Source organism: Ictidomys tridecemlineatus, chromosome 4 (assembly GCF_052094955.1).
Source record: "Ictidomys tridecemlineatus isolate mIctTri1 chromosome 4, mIctTri1.hap1, whole genome shotgun sequence".
Classification (NCBI taxonomy): Eukaryota; Metazoa; Chordata; class Mammalia; order Rodentia; family Sciuridae; genus Ictidomys; species Ictidomys tridecemlineatus.
The window spans coordinates 177,474,798-177,494,809 of record NC_135480.1 but is presented as its reverse complement, the minus strand read 5'-3'; the positions used below and the strand labels follow the sequence as shown (position 1 = coordinate 177,494,809).

The 20,012-nt window shown below is 41.5% G+C and overlaps 1 protein-coding gene and 1 non-coding gene across 3 annotated transcripts; one reads left to right on the top strand and one right to left on the bottom strand.

The window, feature by feature from the left end:
• The first annotated feature begins 3,980 nt into the window (after positions 1-3,980).
• Trmo (tRNA methyltransferase O) lies at positions 3,981-18,749 on the top strand. Of its 2 annotated transcripts, XM_078047857.1 has the most exons (5): positions 3,981-4,134; positions 6,845-7,019; positions 9,590-9,747; positions 13,337-14,026; positions 18,314-18,749. In XM_078047857.1, the coding sequence occupies exons 1-5, from the start codon at positions 4,059-4,061 to the stop codon at positions 18,568-18,570; spliced, it is 1,356 nt and encodes a 451-aa protein (XP_077903983.1). In that variant the 5' UTR covers positions 3,981-4,058; the 3' UTR covers positions 18,571-18,749. The 2 variants fall into 2 exon arrangements, with proteins under 2 accessions (XP_077903983.1, XP_077903984.1); XM_078047858.1 differs by lacking the exons at positions 3,981-4,134; positions 9,590-9,747 and having other exon boundaries at positions 6,894-7,019.
• On the bottom strand, positions 14,676-14,778 carry LOC120890080 (U6 spliceosomal RNA). The gene has a single exon (XR_005734340.1). It is a non-coding gene; the product is annotated as a U6 spliceosomal RNA (small nuclear RNA).
• Positions 18,750-20,012: the final 1,263 nt, after the last annotated feature.

The following is a 20,012-nucleotide window of genomic DNA, read 5'->3' as shown; positions in this document are numbered from 1 at the left end:
ACCAATAAACCAGTAATATTTAATTGTGTTACCTTATGGAATTTAAGGAGTTAAGAGTACCTGATGTTATATTTAATAGTTAGCATGTTAATTTTGTAGATTAATCAGATGTTTCTAACAAATATGATTATGAGTAATACCATACATGTTGAAGCTAATATATGTTAAATCTAACTTACTTATTCCATGGCAAAATCAAGACAAAACCAAGACATTGTTTAATATACTTGTCTGATAGTTTGGCCTTTCCAGTGCGACAAGCAAATTAGACTCCTTATGGAATAGTATTTATTATCTTTTCCTTGTTGAAGGGAAGTTCTAGAAACAGTGGATATTAGATATTTTATAGACATTAACTTTGTTAAAGACATCTTTACTTTTATTTGCTCATCAAATTTACTTTGAACCCTTTTAAATTACGTGAATTGAAGGTATTTGGATCCATTGTTGAATTTAGTTTGAGTGCTCTATGTTGGTTTTGAGACATACACATATGTAGACAAGACAGTACATAGAACAACAAATAAAGGCCTATGACTTTTAAATTTATTAGATTTAAAGCAAACTTTTGTAAATTGGACTCCATAAAACAGGTCTGATCAGAAGTTATAATTTAGGCGCATAGGATTAAAACTATGAGCTGAAAATATAGGATTTAAAAACAGGAGTCCTAGGAAAAAATGGTGTAGCCATTAATTATTTCAGTTTAATAACATGAGAGAATCTCCCGTTAATCATTTTGGTTTAGCTGTATAAGAGAATGAGAGAGAGATAGTGAGAGGGAGAGAGAGGAGGAGAGAGAGAATTTTGAAGTCATTTTCTGTGTTGCCACTAGGGAAAGATAGGAATTAAATAGTTTTGGGCCTGTTGGATTCTTGTGTCTTTAAGATCTCCTCAGAAGAAGAAAATTTGTTTGTTGTTTGGCTATTTATTATTCCTATAATTTGGGGTTCTTTGGATGTATTTGGGGACCTGGAAAATTGGCTGCTCACATTGGGGACAGTCCACCTTCCAGTGTCCCTGTTGTTAACATTTGGGACAGGCCTCAGGTTAGGGCAGACATATATATTTGATACACCTTTATTTTATTTATTCTATTTGGTGCTGAGAATCGAACCAGTGCCTCACACATACCAGGTAAGTGCGCTACCACTGAGTACCAGCCCCAGCCCCTAGGGCAGACTTTTGCCCAGTGTCCAGTCCATCCACATCGGGTGCAAGAGCAGTCAACAGCCCAATGGTCTGCCTGGTGGCATTTACAACAGGGATGGGGCTGGCGGGGGTTGCGGAGGATTAGGGCAGGATCTGACCCAATGACCCGACTGGCCACATTTGAAACATGGTACGGGTGGTTCCCTGGGGGGTATTTTGGAGGGTCTAAGGTGAGTGGGGGCATAGCTTATGGGGGCGTTCTCTTGGCCTTGAATTGTGGAGGCCAGGGGCTGGTATATAACCTTAAGATGTTTCTTTCTTTTTTAGTCTTCCTCCTCCCGGTTGTTAAAAACCTTGAAAACCTTATCTAAGAGTAGCTGCTGAGGAGACTCAGGGCCCTCCTCTAAAAGTCTGAGTTTTTTGTGGATGTCAGGTGTAGACCCGCAGATAAAGTTAAAACGAAGGAGCCTGCCTTAGGGGCTGGTGACATGCCAATTTGTGTATTTGGTGATAGCCTCAGTAAGTTGGGCCAAAAATTGGGCGGGATTTTTATTAGGTCTTTGGGTAATTTCCTTTATCTTTTTTCAATCTACCATGATTAGAAATAGTTTTTGGCTGATTAATTTGGCGGTAGCTAAAGGGCAGACTAAGGAGAAATGTAAGATATATTGGAATCAGGGAGGATGCGGGGAGCTGTCTTCCTCCAATAGACAAAAACAGAGGTGGAGCAGTGTGTAGAGGCCCAAATAATGAATGGCTTGCAATAGTTTTTGGGTCATTGCCCAATTTCGAGGGACAGTGATGGCTAGGCAATTGAAATTAAGTCAGATGGGATTTTTGGATTGGGAGCTCCCCATGAGAGTTTAACAGCTGAAGCGGCTAGAGGCAGGTATCCCCAGCTCTAGACCAAACTAGAGGGAGTGGACGCCAGCAAAAGCAGTCTGCCTGTCACTGGATTCTCTGGCCCCAGTCCAAAGCCTTTTCAAGATTGAGAAGGGAGCAGTCACCCACATTCTGAATCAAGCTAAGAATTAGGAGGCCGGTAAAGGCTAACTGCCAGAGTCAGCTTGGGTCTTGGTGTCTGGTACCAGGGCTAGTAGACTTCTGGTATAGTCCTTGAAGGACTATATATAGTCAAGACCCGTTATGGGGGGACTCACCAAGGGGGATCCTCCAAAAGGGAAGGGAAGGGAAGGAATGGTCGAGAGTCTTGGCATTGAGCCAAAACCTAAGTTAACTTTTGTCTTCTGAGGGTCCTGGTGCTGAAGGACCCCAGGCTTAAGTTAACTGTCGTCTCTAGAGAGTCCCTGTGTTGAGCCAGGACTTAAGTTTTGTCTCTAGAGGGTCCTGGCACTGACCTGGGACTTCGAGGTGAGAGGAGGGAAAGGTAAGGTCACTTACCAAAATAAGGCCTGTGTGTGGTCGTTGGAGAGCTCTCAGTGGATGGAAAGCGGTGTGTGGGAATCATCCTGGGCCTTGGGTTTGGGAAAGGATCCTGAAGCTGCTCAGATTCCCCCCCCCCCCCCACCAGGGGAGAGCAAGGTGGATGGGATTTTCCTAGCCAGCACACCAATGTAAGGAAACTGGTGCAGGCCTGACCACTGGAACACACCAAAGCTAAGCAGAAGCAAATTTATTGTCAGGAATCTGACAGGCTGCCTCTGCGCAGAGAACAGTAGCAGATTTCCTCTGAGCAAAATCTTTCTAAGGCAGAATCTAAGTTAAGCATTGGGGTAGCTCTTAGTATTGCAGGTAGAAAGTAAGCTTCAAAACATCAAGAACCACAAAGGGGAGGGGGCAGGAGGAGCCAACATACTGTCACCAAGTTCTTGAACTGGCAGCCCCTATACATACCCAGAAAGTAAGTTAAAATCTATGAGCATTGTGGAGAGGGTGCAGGTGGGTGGGGATGTTATTCAGCTTCTTTGTGAATAGGCTCTTGCAAGAAGGGGGTTGGAGGAACAGGGTGAGATGTCTGAGCAGACTGGGGTCAGCTTGACTTTAACTTCTAAATTAGCTATAGTTATATTAACAGGCTAACAGTATAAGGGTTTTTGTTTTGTTTGGTTCTGAATTAACAGGATATAAACCTTAGGAACAGAATTACTATACAAACTGGATATAGGCAAGAGAGAGCATTACAAGTAACTGGCTCTCAGTGCAGGGTCTACTGGTCATTGCATGGGATGAAAAAAATGATTCTCATTGGCCTTTAACTTTCCTGAATTGCTCAGAAACCATGACATAATCCTCCCGACGTGCATATTGATTCATAATTTCATTTTAACTTCAGTACCCATGAGGTTTGAAATAAAAGAAAATCCTATTCATTAACCCCTGGCCCAGTGTGGGGTTCCCTTATAACATCCATCGCATTTGGAATAAGATTTACTTGAGGTTCTTTCCTGACAAATTGTCGTTTTTATTATGGGAAAATTTGAACCTATTGAAGAATATATTCATCTTTGTATTCCCATCATCCAAGGAGAATTCTAAACATTTAACATCAGGTCTTTTCCTGTGTGGCAACTGCATATACGCATAATTTTTCTTTAAAACTCGGGGTCATTCGTTGGGCTTGGGTGGCTTATTAACGATGAATGGGGTCCTCTGTGTGTAAACTTTCACCCACGGGTACCCACTCTGGTGAGGCGTGGGAACTCGCAACCGCAGGCAACAGTGAGAAGGGACGGCCCCAGCGGCTGTGTACCACTCAACCGAAGCTTGGGTCTGGCAACCCGGGAACCCGAGGTCCTCGGCGTAGAGACCGAGATCTCCAAGACTCCCGCGGCACCGCCAAGCACCCGAGCCCCTAGGGAGCCGCACCGGCTACTGCGCAGGCGCCCAAGCCGGAGGGCGGAAGCGGAAGGCTCGACGCGTCGGTGGGAGCCCGAGTGACCGTAACCATGCGCGGCCTGGAGGAGTCGGGGCCTCGACCCACAGCGACCCCGTGCGGGTGCATAAAGCCAGCCCTGGAGACAGGTAACTTCTAGGAACTGGCGGTGACGCACTCAGGAGAGGACTCGGCGCAGGCGGCCAACTTCGTGCCTAGAGAGAAATAGAAATGCGAGAGACCGAACTGACTTGCGTCATTGTCCTACTGGTGGCGAAGGCACAGGTCACGTGCTCGGTCGACCACGTGACGTAGCGGAGGCGAGCGGGTGACGTCATCGCGCATGTTCCGTTCTTGTTTCAGGGCTTGTAAGGTTCCCTGATCTTGGCTCGGTGGCCAGAACTGCCACGTGCAGTGTAAGGGCTTTTCTCCCTGCGGAGGTCTCTGTGCAGTGGGGGAGTTAGGCTGTGTCCAGCTGGTGAGGAGGTAGATGCCTTAAGAGAGAGCTTCCTGTGCTCTAGGAGATAGGGAGGGAGAAGGGAAAGTTTGGGGAGAGGAAGCCTGAAAGATAAGCATAAAGTTATCTTTATTTACCCCTTTATGATGATGAAATATTAGTTTTAGAACTAGAGGATGCAAGTGAAAAGAAAGAAAAATAGCCTGCCATGACGCAGAGAAAAACCACTGTTAATACCTGCTGTCTACCTCCTGTAGTGGTTCTCGTTGCACACACGCTGGGGAAATGAGAGGAAATGCAACCACAGTGTTAATAACTTTGAGAAAAATATGCGGGTCAGGCCTGTATCCCCAGCTTCTGAGAAGGCTTAGGTGGAGAATACCTTGAGCCAAGGAATTGGAGGCCAGTCTTGGTAATATTGTAGACCCTGTTTCAAAATATATGTGTATACACACACACGCACACACGCACACAAAATTGTATTGAAATTAAAATATTTCACATACAAAAATCTTTCCATGGCAATTATTGTTTTAGAGATGTACTGTAACGTTATCAGCCGGTTCTCTATTGTTGGACATTTGAGTTATTGCCAGTTTTTATTGTAATTGAAAGATTCTTGAAAATCCTTAAGTCTATATATGTTCTAACTATTGAACGTAAGTAAAATTTCATAGAAGTTGCTGTTACCTGGTCAAAGGTTATGCTGATTTAATTTTTTCTTTTTTAACACATTACCAGATTACAAGTCTAACATTTTGGACAGGAACAAGCAAGAACCAAGGCTCAGGGATTCAGAGCTTGGGGTGTGGAAACTGAAAATTTAAAGTGTTAAATGGACCAATGGTGCAGGGAGAGTGGTTTCAGATTGGGGAAAACTTTGAATACCAGGCTAAGAAATATGGAGTTTACCCTGGACTTGGTGGTGCATTTCTGTAATTCCAGCTACTATGGGGGTGAGGCAGGATGATTGCAAGTGGAGGTCAGCCTTGTCTGTTTCAAAATAAAAAGGTTTGGGGATATAGTTCAGTGGTAGAGTACCTCTGGATTGAATACCTAGCAGCACACATATAACATGCATATGCAATATGTATCGTTAGGAGCAAATCTGAGAGGATAACTTCAGTTTGATAAGTTTTAACCAAGTTTTATTTGTGTGTATGTATGTGCATGTGCGTGCACGTGCGTGCACGTGCCAGGGATTGACTCTAGGAACATTTAACCACTGAGCTACATCCCCAGCCCTTTTTTATTTTTAATTTTAAGGCAGGCTTTCACTTATTTGCTTGGGGTTTGAGCTGGCTTTGAACTAGTAATCGTCCTGCCTCAGCCTCCCAAGTCAGTGGGATTACAGGCACCACTGCACATGGCATAAATTATATTTGAATAGGAAGTGGAAGACCAAATTTAGGTTCCTTTTTAATGTTAGGGAAAGGAAAGATATGGCATAGGTTAAAAGCAGTCTAGGGCTGGGGCTGTGGTTGAGTGGTAAAGCGCTTGCCTCACATGTGTAAGGCACTGGGTTAATCCTTAGCACCAAAATAAATAAAGATACTGTGTGTTCATCTATAACTAAATAAATATTGGAAAAAAAAAAGGAGTCTAAAAAGATGGAAGTTCTCCGGGTATGGTGGCATATGCCTGTAATTCCAGTGGCTCGGGAGGCTGACACAGGAGAATTGCAAGTTCAAAGCCAGCCTTGGCAATGGCAAGGTGCTATCAACTCAGTGAGACTCTATCTTTAAATAAAATACAAAATAGGGCTGGGGATGTGGCTCAGTAGTTGAATGCCCCTGAGTTCAATCCCTAGTACATTCACCCCACAAAAAAAGATGGAAGTTGTTGGCAGTGCATTAGTTCTTGGGATGGATATAGGTATACAGGATTTCATTATAATATTAGGCTTTTTAATTTACATATATGTTGTATATAATGTTATATGTATAAAATAATATGGTTTTTATAAATGAGAAGTAATAGAAGGTACTGTGAGATATAGTCCTAGATCTATATAGTTTTACTGCTGATGCCGATAGGATAGATTTCATGGAAACTGGAAATAAAATGGAGGTCTAGATTGTCTTTGTATCATCTCTTCAAGAAACCTAAGACTTTCATGAGATGGGGGTATATATAAATTCAGAATGGACTGAGCATGTGGTATATGCCCATATCCCAGCTACTTGGGGGGCTGAGGCAGGAGGATTGATGGAGCCCAGGAGTTCCAGGCTAGCCTGGGCAACATAGTGAGACAAAAACAAAACAAAACAGAACAAAACCCAGTAAGTTTTAATTTGCATAACACCTGGTGGGGTTTTTAAACTATGAACTAGAGACATTGGAGAAGTCATGTTTTCTTATACCTTTTGACTAATGATTTCTTACCTAATTTTCTTCTGCAGGGAATCTATTAACTGAGCCAATAGGCTACTTGGAATCCTGTTTCTTGGCCAAGAATGGCACGCCAAGGCAACCATCCATTTGTAGCCATTCTCGGGCCTGTTTAAGGATTAGAAAGAGCATCTTTAATAATCCTGAACATTCCTTGATGGGCCTAGAACAGTTTTCCCATGTTTGGTAAGTTGTTTTATAGTTTATGGTCCTTTGGGTCAGACTTGCCCCTGAGTGAATTACTCCAGTTGAAGGCAAATTTGGAGTCTGACAGCCAGACTACTCTTATTTATTACATGGAATGTTGATACCACATTTGTCCATGTAATTGTTTTCATGGTTTGGACACCTTCAGAAAAGCTTGGAATCTACTATGGGGGTTTATTTCATTTGCCCCTGATTCTAATAGTGACGAATCCCTTCTGTTAAGCTGAAACCTTTGACCTTGATTTTGCCCATGGGTCACCTCTAGACCAAGAGTCAGCATACTACAGCCTGTGGACCAAATATTGTCCACTCCTGTTTTCATATGTTAGCTTTGGGAGACCATAGCCTTACTTATCTGTTTATATATTGTCTGTGGCTATTTACTGTAGCATGCCTGTTTGTTTGCATATAGTGTGTAGCTACTGTTATGCAACACTGTTGTAGTGGCAGCCTTGTGTAGTTGCAACAGTGACTGGTTAGCTTCAAAACCTAAAATATTTACTATCTGACATTTTACAGAAAAAAAAATTATGAATCCTGATGTAGACTCACGAAGTAATTAAGTGTACTTGTCTGAAAAGACAAGAAATCTACTGGGTATGGTGGTGCTACTGTAATTCCGGTGGCTCAGGAGGCCAAGGCAGGAGGATTGCGAGTTCAAAGTCAGCCTCAGCAACTTAGTGAGGCACTAAGCAGCTCAGAGAGACCCTGTCTCTAAATAAAGTATAAAAAAGGGCTGAGGATGTGTCTCAGTGGTTAAATGCCCCTGGGTTCAATCCCCAGTACCAACAGACAAAAACAAAACAAAGACACCAAACAAACAACAACAACAACAACAAAAACAATAAACAGGAAGCCTTAGAAATCTAGATACTATTTGCTATCATTTGGAATTCTTTCTCTGTCCATTCTTCTTCACCCCAACATCATCAGTCTACATTGGTCTCATTTTACTGGTGGAGATGTGAAGTTTTTTATTCTGAAATAGGTTATTTTTCATATTTATTTGGGGACATGGGGAGATTAGAAAAACGTGGTATCCTGACATAGTTTGTATGATCTTCTAAGTTCAAAACATAGTTGGTATAAAAGATTCGGGAGTATGTAGAGATTTTTATTTACCATTTCTATTTTTCTCCTTTCTTACTCCTATCGCCCAACACTCTTCAGAGGTTATTATTGTTAACAGTTTTATGTAAGTCCTACCAGACCTATTCTTTTTTCCTTTTTTAATACACATAGAAGCATAGATAGTCACAGAGTGGGTGTTTGATTTAAAAAATGGAATATGTTTTCTTCACTTAATAGTCTATGTCATGGAGAACTTTTATGGCAGTACATGCAGATATACCTTTTTTGCTTTAAATTGTCTGTTGCAAAATACAGATCTACCATGTTTTGATATTTGACTGTTATGGTAGTACTGTGACAAACCCCCTTGGACACATTTTCTTGTGTATTTGTGCATTTTTATCAGTAGGATAACAAACTTAGATATATTGGACCAGAGGGTGTGCATATTTATGATTTTGGAGAGCTACTTTCAACATTGCTCTCTAAAATTAATCTTACACTTACACTTCAACAGACTATGCAAATGACCTTTTTCTTACACCTTCCCCAGCACAATATGTTATCAGTATTTTATATTTTTGCCTGACAGAGGAGAAACAGTATTTTGTTTTATTTAGTGAGACTCATCATCTTTTCATATGTTTTTTAGCTATTTAGAATTGCCTGTTTTTGTTCTTTGCTAAGTGTCCTCTATTGGTTTGTCTTTTTCTTTTTTGGTGCTGGGGATTGAACTCAGGGAAACTTGGCCACTGAGCCCCATCCCCAGCCCTATTTTGTATTTTTATTCAGATTCAGGGTCTCCCTGATTTGCTTAGCACCTCGCTTTTGCTGAGGCTGGCTTTGAACTCACAATCCTCTTGCTTCAGTCTCCGGAGCCACACAAGTGTGTGCCACCATGCCTAGCTATTGGTTTGTCCTTTGCTTTGTGGTTTTTTTATGTAGTAGTAATTTATATCCCACAGATATGAACCTTTTGTATGTAGCTAACATTTTCTGTTAGAATGACATTTTGTAATGAATAAATTTAATGATTTAATGAATTCAAATCTGTTATTGTTTTTATTCATGGCTTCTTGGTTTTATGTCTTTTTTAAGTTATTCAACTTTTCTGAGCTTCAATTTCCTCATCCCTTAAAATGAGGGCTAATTTATACGTCTTATGATTGTTAAGATTATTACGTGAAATGGCTATAAAAATGCTGCCTGGCAAATAGCAGGCACTTAGTAATTATTGTTTATTCAGGCATGTGACACATGTCTGTCATAGACCTACGGTACGCCAGTCATTGTGTGAGGTATAAAGGATCTAGAGACCCATGACTTTATTCCATCAAGGAAGAGAAGTGGTATTATTTTCTCCTGGCTGATTAATTCCATTACAAACATTCTTTTTGTTAATTTGTATGAGGGGGTTACATTCCCCCCCCAATCAGTATGCTCATATTTTACTCAGTGGTTTGGTTTATTTTCAATAGGATTTTGTTTGTTTTTCACAAAAATGGTCATTTGAGCTATAAGGCAAAAGTGCAGCCCCCTAGGCTGAATGGTGCAAAGACTGGTGTGTTTTCCACAAGGAGCCCTCATCGTCCCAACGCCATAGGACTGACCCTGGCCAAGCTGGAAAACGTGGAAGGTAACCCATTTCATTTCTACTTTTATCTTCTTATCTCAAAATGTCTTGTAAAGCCTGATGTGGTGGCTCAGGCCTGCAATCCCAGCTTCTCTCTCTCTCTCTCTCTCTCTCTCTCCCTCTCTCTCTCTCTCTCTCTCTCTCTCACACACACACACACACACACACACGGCTGGGGGTGCAGTTCAGTGGTTAAAGTACCCTCGGTTTCAATCCTTAGTGAAAGAAAAAATAAAACTTGTAAAATCACTATAGCATCACTGCTTGCTTCTATTCACATGAACACTACTGATGTTAAACTCCTGAGAACCCCTAGATATTGAGGAACAAATGATGTTTGAAAGAAAGTTGCTTTAAAACACTAGGAATTAAACTCTTCTGGGAAGCTCAGAATTTGTTTTTAATCACTCATTTATCCAAAAACATTAAATTAGTGGGGCATGGTGGTACACATCTTTAATTCCAGCATCTCTAAAGCCTGAGGTGGGAATAAGGCAGGTTTGACACCAGCTCAAAATAAAATGGCTGAATATGTAGCTCTGTGGTTGAGTGCCCCTAGGTTCAATCCCCAGCACTACAGGAAGAAAAACACATTAATTTTTTTTAATATCTTTATTTTTATTTATTTTCATGTGGTAGTGAGGCTTGAATGCAGTTCCTCACATGCTCTACCTCAGCCCCACATTAATTTTTAAAAGAAAAACTTATAGACTTCATAATCATTAAATTACGTAACCAGATTTTCTCAGACTTGGAATGTAGTAAATACAAAATGATTAAAAATTAATTGAAAAAGCTAATTTTTACTTTAACCAAAATAAAGCAAATATGACTGTTTAAAAAAATTGATTGGAAACTGGTCATAGTGGCACACACCTGCAATCCCAGGATTTTGGGAGGCTGGGGCAGAAGGATTACAATTTTGAGGCCAGCTTCAGCAATTTTGTGAGGACCCTAGCAACTTAGCAAGACCCTGTCTCAAAATACAAAATAAAAATAAAAAAGGACTGGGGATATAGACAGTGGCTCAGCACCCCTGGGTTAAATCCCTAGTACCAATAAAAAATTGGATGCATTCAAATGTAACTCATGGTAACTGGTCATACTTGCAGACCTAGTAGGCACAGAGTAGTGGTTTATCACTTCTTCCTTGAGGCCTTGAGAACAAGGACATCATGGCTGCAGCACAGCCATCAGCTCTGCTGTGTGTCAGGGCCTGGGCTGAATCATACTGAAGTATCGAATATCTGGCGGATTGTGGAAGTGTCTATGATGAAGGCAGAAGATGAAGTGCCTGTGTGCCACCATGACCAGTTTCCAATTAATTTTTTTAAACAGTCATATTTGTTTCCACAGGATTGGTTTTAACTGTGTGTTCCCATTTAACCTCTAATAGTTTTAAAGATCTTCACATTCTTAAATCACTCAGACCTGGTAAATATGATGTAGGCAGAAGTTGAAACAGCAGATAGACTAGGAGCCAGAAGACCATTCTGGGCTTTGACATTCATAAAATGGGCAAAGGAGAAGAACCTGTCCTGTCTCTGACTCCACAAGATTTTTTTTTAAAACCATCTTTGAGACAAAAGCTACGAGAGTCCTTTTTGGCTATTGATCACTAAATAAATAAATAAATAAGAATGTTTATTTTGCTCATTTTTTCCCCAGAACTTAGAATTCCTTTGCTGGATTATACTCAACTAGGCAGGTTTTGGGTAGATTTTCAAGGAAATCTGGTAGCTGATCTATCTTGAATTTTATGATGGTTTACCAAAGTGGGTAATAGTGTTGGCGAAAGGCCAAACCCAAGACCCTGTGAAGGGTTGTGGCTAACGCTCCCCATAACAGAAGATAGGTTCCTAAGAGAAAGCATGATAAATTTATTAATGTACACAGGGAAAAATCACAGCATGGGAGTCATACACAAAACAAGTCTTCATGAACTCCTACCTATGCCTTTCTTTCTCCTGCAGGTATTGTTAGGCATAATTCATCATTTATAATATCCAAAGTCATCTTTTAAAAGTTTCAGGCTTATTCATAGTAAGCATGTTTTAGAAACCAGAGTCCATATATAGTCATTTTTTAAAAAATATTTATTTTTTAGATGTAGATGGACACAACACAATGCCTTTATTTTTATGTGGTGCTGAGGATCGAACCCGGGTCCCGCACGTGCTAGGCAAGCGCTCTACCGCTGAGCCACAATCCCAGCCCCTCATGTTTTTCTTAAATGGAGACAGAATCAAAATGATCCCATGCATTTTTTTTAAGTTCTTTTTCAGACAGTTTACCAAGACACTATTAGTAGCAGGAAGTGAACAATAGCTGTCTTAGGACAACAGGAGACCTATCATTAATTTTGGTAATAGTGGCTTATTTGCATCCTACTTCCTTAAGTCTTGATGAATATATTTCTATTGCTGTGTAACAAATTACCAAAGATGTACCAGTTTAAGTAGCACATATTTATGATGTATTTGAAACATTGCTACCTTTTTGTAGGTCAGGAGGTCACCTTAGCTGGGTCCTCTGCTTTGGATCTCCCAGGAGTACAGTTAAGTTCTTAGCTGGGATGAATTCTTATCTGGAGGCTTGACTGTGGAAGAATCTACATCTAGACTCATTGAAGTTGTTGGCAAAATTCATTTCCTTGTAATGTATGACTGAGGTCTTGAGATTTTTGCTGGAGACTACTCTCATCTCTAAAGGCTGCCCACATTTCTTAAAGGCAGCTTGTAGTTTTTTGCCACATGGACTTTCCCAACGTGCCTGCTTATTTTGTCAAGCTGCAGAGAGTCCTTCAAGTGAGTCCACCAGCAGTCAGGAATCTTGTAGGAAAACGGAGATACTGGAGGGTAGTCCAGCTCTTTTGTTACATTCTGTTGGTCAGAATCAAGATACAGTCAAGAGGAGGGTTACACAAGGACTTAAGCACATGGATGTGGGGGTCCTGGGGGCCACTTAAAGTCTGTTTATCACAATGGAAACCCTCCTTGGACCATCAGTGATATATTGAGGGATGTAATGTGCCTGGAACAGCTGTAAGCACCAATCCTGCAAAGATGGGTCAATGCCAGCCCATGCTCAAGGGGCCTGCTTGCTGTCTAGGGATAGACTCCAAGCAAGTCATTGCCACTCTGTGTAAAAAGGGCTCTAGTAGAGATTTTGCTTATGTCTGGGAGTTCCAAAAAGATTTGCAGACATGTTCTGTGAGAGCCTTGAAGAGCAGGTAAGATTTTGGCAGATAAAGAAAAAGATGGGTTTTCAGGTAGAAGAGAAGTGTATGTAGATGGAAGGTGTTAAGAACCTGGTGTGGGTGAGCCCAGTGAGGTCTAAGAAGACCACGTGGGAGAAAATTTGGGGCTTAATCATATCCTCCAATTATTTGCATTGTTCTTCCCTGTGAATATATTTTTTAACATTTTTAGTTACAGATGGACGCAACACCTTTATTTTATTTATTTATTTTTATGTGGTGCTGAGGATCAAACCCAGTGCCTCACACGTGCTAGGTGAGCACTCTACCACTTGAGCCACAACCCTAGCCCTGGCTGTAAATATTTTTTAAGAGTATTTTTTCACCTTACAGGTGGAGCTGTTTACCTGTCTGGAATTGATATGATACATGGCACACCTGTACTGGACATAAAGCCCTACATAGCTGATTATGACTCGCCACAGAATTTGATGGAGCCTTTAGTGGACTTTAATTTACAGAATAACCAACCTAAGCCAAAAACTGTGTTCCAGTGTGAAGGCAAGAATGACAGCTATGACCAGCGACAGCTCTCAGGGTACAGTGACTCTCAGCCCCATTGCAGCACTGAGGAGAAACCTACATGTCCTGAAGACAGAACTTCCAAAGAAAGCTACCCGAGATGTGACAGCACAGGGGAAGGCCAGCAGACTTTGCCTACGCACAGAGAAAGAGCAACGGATTTTGGTTTGGAATCAAGAAATGATCAGAGTCCTAGTGTGGCCGAAGAACAGATTGTCCTGTGTGGCCTGGAAAATAGCTGTCCAGAGGAAGGTACAGATGAGGGGCCAAGGAGTGAGGAAGGAGCAGCAGAAGGAGCAGTGGAAGGAGCAGCGGTTCTGCAAGGGAGCAGTGTGGATATGCAGCCTGCGCCTCCTCTCTGTGGGGCCAGGAAGGCTGATAGAGCTCCCCACAGTGTGGTTCCTGCCTGGGTGAGAGAGGCCCCTGTGGCCCCTTTACAAGTGCGGTTTACTCCTCATGCTGAGAAGGAGCTGGGGCAGCTCAGTTCAGGAGGTGAACCAGGTACCGTCAGTTTCTTGTTTCTGAATGAGAGATGAGCTTTCATTTACTATCAGACTTAGCCAGGTTTGATATTTTCAGGGCAAGTATATGAAGTATTTGTAGTATGACTGATTTTTTAAGAAACAGGAGTATATATATTTGGGCAACACTAGTGTATAGCGACTTTTGTTTGACCCCTGTGTGGTCAGTATAGTTAGTTCCAGACAGGCATTCAGTTCAGTTTCTACAGAGTGGCTGCTGTCCCATGAGGCAGCTGTGATTTACAGCCCTTATCTTCCTGTTACAGTCATTCTTTGCCTTTGCAAACGTCATTGAGAAGCTGAACTGTATTCATTTCATACTTAGGTACACCAAGTTTCTTCTCTGTTTTATTGCCTGACTAGAGAGATGTTGCATTTTGTTCTATTAACTGTTAGATCAGCCATCAGCACAGAGGACTTCAGGAGCCCACAGTGAGAGGGGAAGAGAATTTGCCCCCACAAAGTCCTAGCCCTAGAAGCATGTACTTTTCTGAGGGAACAGGATGTTTTTTTTTTTGTTTGTTTTGTTTTGTTTTTGAAGATAACCTCAACATTTTATTATCTTCATAACAAAACAAACAAAACAATGAAGCTTAGAACTGGATCACTTGGCCCTTTCTCTTCTTATCAGAAATATGGAATGCTTCACGAATTTGCTTATCATCCTGTTCAGGGGCCATGCTAATCTCTGTATTGTTCCAATTTTAGTATATGTGCTGCCAAAGCAAGCACACAGGGTGCTTTTTTGGAGTCCGTTTGACACATGGTTCTTAACACATGTTATTTGGTTTCACCAGCCCACACAGATCCCAGGTTGCAATCTAGAATGAAGGAAGGGATTATTCAGAAGTAGGAGCAGTGATGCCAGTAAGAAGTAGCCTCTTGTCAGAAGATGTCAGATTCCAAAAAGGTAGAAATCTGTTCGTTGTGTTATATCACAGTAAAGACCCAACGTAGTCTTGTAAAGAAGGGAATGCATACATTGATTCTCCAGTCATTCACTGAACTTCTAGACACGAGGCACTGCCCTTGGTCCTTGGAATAAATCAAATGAACAAAAAAGATTAAGGACTAATTAGAACAAATAAATTAATTAATTAAAAAAAGATAAAGGCAATCCCTGCCTTCATAGAACTTGAGAAGCAAACTAAAAACATATTGTACAAAACGTAGAAAGATGTTATATAGAAAGGCTGATGCTAGAAGGCTATAATGGTTATAGGAAAATGTAAAAAAGAATAGAGCAGGGTCAGGTTGTAATGATTTTAAATAAGGGGCCAGAGTAGTTGTCACTGCAAAGGTGCATATGAGCAGAGGCCAAAGAGGTGGAGAAGTAAGCCAGCCTTCCAGGGAGAGGTTGTGCCAGCCTGTGGGACAGCCCGTGGGACAGCCTTACAGTGGAAGGCGTGTGGCGTGTGTGAGGCCATGTGGCAGAGTGGACTGAGATGGGCAGAATGGAGAAGCAGAGGTAAGAGAGGCTGCAGGGATGGTCTGCGGGCACATGGGTTCCAGGGAATATTATATGGACTGAAGTTTTATCTTGGGAGAGGTCAAAGGCAGGGGAACTTGATATCGGTATTCCAGAGAGTAGAGCTTTATTCTTAACCAAAGCTTTTGATTTTAAAATTGATATATTTTTTGAAAGTTTTGCTGGGGTCAGATCACTGCCCAATTGGTAATAAGAGATTTCTGGGATGTCAGTGGCAGGCCGGAGCTCCTGAATCAGGTAATGAAGCCTTTCATTCCATATTCAGAAAATAAAGGCTTACACAACCACAGAAATTAGTTTCCCCAACTTTACATAGAGGGAGAGAAGGAAGAGGATAGGAAGGTGTTTGGAACTTAGCCTGAAAGAAGTCCTCTTAATTGAAAAAGTCTCAAAATTGGGGCTGATGAACTGGGGTTGTGGCCCAGTGGTAGAGCTCTTGCCTAGCATGTGTAGGGTATTGGGTCCAATCCTCAGCACCACATAAAAATAAATAAATAAAATAAAGGCATAAAAAAACCTTGGGGCTGGTGACAAGTGCCCTAACCAACTCTGGAGATTTCCCTGTTTCTTCCTGCCTGGGCCAGGGCCAGCAACAGGGTAGCAGGTGCCCTCTACCTCTGGAGACAGAGGCCTATGGGTGTGAGCAGTGGGCCTCTTGAGAGCTGTCCTCTCTCCTTTTCCCCTAGAGCTTTATTCTTAATCAAAGCTTTGATTTTAAAATTGATATATGTTTTGAGAGTTTCCTTCATCACTGTATACAGTTGCTGGGGGGAGGAAGGCTGGTTGGAAAAGGATCTCAGGTTGGAGCAGAGGAGTGCTGCCTGGGAGGCATTTTGCTACACTGCCCCTTGTCGAGTGCCACCTACTGTGGAAATCTCTTTTTCAAGTTATCATGCAGTGTATTTAAGGCGTTTCAAACCACCTTATTGATAAAAAGTGGTTAAAAAGAGAAATTATGCAATAAAAAAGAGAATGATAGCAGCAGGGTTCAAGCTGTTGGGAAACAGACATGGCCTGAGGATGTACAGCACCTGGAGGGTGAGCTGTTGAAAGGGGTGGGGCCTGGTGCTAGCACAGAGGTCTGGGCAGAGCTGGTAGGGCTCAGGGAGGGGGGAATGTGAATTGGGTTTGAGGGCACAAGATGTGGGAAGGCTTCTTGGAGGACGTTGTCCCTGATCTGTTTGGAGGGACGGGAATCACAAGTCAGGAATGGAGGGCAGAGCTCTTGTGCCAGGTTGGCCAGACAAATGCTCCTGCAGCATTGGTGTGGAGGACTGTGATGAAGTCTTTCACAGGTGGCCCGCACAGTTATTTGATGTGCCATGCAGCTGGGAATGCAGCTCTGTAGTAGAGCACTTGCCTAGCATGTGAGGCCCTGGGTTCAGTCCCTAGCACTGCCAGAAAAATAAGTTAATGATTTTCTGAGCCATGCAAGGAATCTTATGACTATAATTGGTCCTTGTTTTTTCATTAAACATGTATTTCATGGACAGGAAGGATGGCAAGTTCGAGGCCAGCCTCAGCAACTTAGTGAGGCCCTTAGCAACTTAGTGAGAATCTGTCTCAAACAACTTTTAAAAAGGGATGTAGCTCAGTGGTAAAACACCCTGGGTTAATATCCAGTACCAGGAAATAATAAAATTGAATCCACTCTATGAGGGACAAAGATCCACTGCCCTTCCAGGTGCTATTTTGAGGAGGAATGGCCTTCATTTGGATGTTTTCATTTAAGTGTGTAGACATTTTATTTAAATATAAGTATACACACACACACACACACACACACACACACACACATACACACACACACGAAATATTTATTTTTTCAGTTGTAGTTGGACACAGTACCTTTATTTTATTTATTTATTTTATGTGGTGCCAAGGATTGAACCTGATACCTCACATGTGCTAGGCAAGCACTCTAACACCGGGCCACAACCCCAGCCCCAAATTTATATATATTTAAAGATATTAACTAGGGAGGTTTTGCCATTTAGAGGTAAGTATTGGCTTACTTGAAATATGTCCTTGGACAGCTTCCTTGAGGTGCCTTGAACTATCTCAGTGTATCTATTTCACTTTTGTCCTAGAACTCTCTCCTGTCTCTGTTCCTTCGGGACATGTAACTATGGGGCTATGATCCCCAGCCCTCTCATTTCTGTTGGCTAGTATCAGAGGTATATATGAGTTTAGTTCACTCTCTTGTGGCTTTTTGGCTTTTTGAGAATACTGGGACTATTTTTTTTTAAACTATATCTCTGTTTTAAGAGAAAAATTACAAAGATTTAAAATCTACATTGAGTGTAGAAAAAGTGCCATTTTGATTGACACAACATAAAACTAACACCTCCTACTTAGAAGTCTAATGAAATATGTCACCATGGTTTTTTTTTCTTTTTTTTTTTTGTTCAGTAAAATAAAAATTGGGGGGCCGGGGATGTGGCTCAAGCGTTAGCGCGCTCTCCTAGCATGCGTGCTGCCCGGGTTCGATCCTCAACACCACATACAAAGATGTTGTGTCCGCCGAAAACTAAAAAATAAATATTAAAAAATTCTCTCTCTCTCTCTCTCTTTAAAAAATAAAATAAAATAAAAATTGGGGGGTACACAAATTGAATCTAATGACAGTAAGTACTGCTTAAAGGTGAAACTCTGTATGATGGAATAGGTCCAAACCTTGTTCCTTTCAGGAACCCACCACATTCCATATTGAAGCTTACTGTCGTGAAATTTGACCTGTGTAATTTTGAGCATTAAGTTGTGCTCTCCTCATTGCAGGTGTGGATCAGCCGTCTTTTAGGTATTTTCAGTCAGCAGAGGAAGCGAGGCGTGCAATTGAGGCCGTGCTGGCAGCTGATCCTCGGTCCGTGTATCGCCGCAAGCTCTGCCAAGACCGCCTTTTCTACTTCACTATAGACATAGCTCACGTCACTTGCTGGTTTGGAGATGGCTTTGCAGAAGTTTTAAAGATCAAGCCATTTCTTAGTCCTGCAGCTGACTGCCCTGCAGAGTCCTTGGTGTCCCTTGGATCTTAAGCTTCCATGGCGGTTGAGACAGTCCCATTGACCTCTACATGTGACTTCTGGGTTTCCTGTTCAAGCTGATGTTGTGTCTTCTTTGCAGAAGGAAGCAACACTTTGTGCTATGTTTGATTGGTAATGTTCAAAATATTTATTTGGAAAAACATTAATAAATTTAACTGGGAGATATAAAATATGGAGTAATCACCAGATGCTTTTTGACGTGCTGATATTGAAGAATCCAAAGGTGATACTGTCTCACTGTTTTTTTTTTTTTTATTGTTGGTCGTTCAAAACATTACACAGTTCTTAATACATCATGTTTCACAGTTTGATTCAAGTGGGTTATGAACTCCCAACTTTACCCCGTATACAGATTGCTGTATCACATCAGTTACCCTTCCATTGATTGACATATTGCCTTTCTAGTGTCTGATGTATTCTGCTGTCAGTCCTATTCTCTACTATCCCCCCTCCCCTCCCCTCCCCTCCCCTCCCCTTTTCTCTCTCTACCCCTTCTACTGTAAATCATTTCTTCCATTTGTATTATCTTGTCTTACCCCTCCTTTCCTCTTATATATCATTCTCACTCCCTTTCCCTCCCACCTCTCATCCCTGTTTAATGTAAATCTTCTTCTCAAGCTCTTCGTCCCTACCCTGTCCTTGTTTACTCCCCTTATATCAAAGGGGTCATTTGGTATTTGTTTTTTAACGATTGACTAGCTTCACTTAGCATAATCTGCTCTAATGCCATCCATTTCCCTCCAAATTCTATGATTTTGTCGTTTCTTAATGCAGAGTAATACTCCATTGTGTATAAATGCCACATTTTTTTTATCCATTCATCTATTGAAGGGCATCTAGGTTGGTTCCACAATCTTGCTATCGTCTCACTGGTTTTTTAAAGAAGCTTGTAGTTCTTTGCATTTGATTAGATGAGGCAGAGATCATTCTATTGGAGGTTTTCAAGTTAGAATTGATCTGTTGCGCAGTTCACATGGGTTTTCCTGTCTGGAAGAGCCTGACCTCTCTCTCAAACTGAGTTATAGTGTCTTTTTTTTTTTTTTATTCACCATTTCATTTTAAATTTTTTAAATTGTTGATGAACCTTTATTTTATTCACTTATTTATATGTGATGCTGAGAATTGAACCCAGTGCCTCACACATGTGAGGCAAGTGCTCTACCACTGAGTCACAACCCCAGCCCAAATTATAGCATTTTAAGAAGCTAACACATAAAAAACAAGTGACTATAGAGAGTTTTAGAGATTAAACCTCTGTGTTTCAGAGACTTTTTGACAGATATACACACAAGTATATACTTCATCCTGATTCCAGAATAAAGACTCTGATATTTCTTTGGCTGTTCCTTAATATCAGGAAAGAAAATCACCAGCCAGGCATGGTGGTACATGCCTGTAATCCCAGAGGCCAGAAGACTGGAGAATAGTAAGTT

Coding starts and splice junctions, on each gene's coding strand:
- Trmo (XM_078047857.1), top strand. CDS start 4,059: ATGCGCGGCCTGGAGGAGTCGGGGCCTCGACCCACAGCGACCCCGTGC. Junction 7,020..9,589: donor GAACAGTTTTCCCATGTTTG/GTAAGTTGTTTT, acceptor TATTTTCAATAG/GATTTTGTTTGTTTTTCACA. Junction 9,748..13,336: donor CAAGCTGGAAAACGTGGAAG/GTAACCCATTTC, acceptor TTCACCTTACAG/GTGGAGCTGTTTACCTGTCT.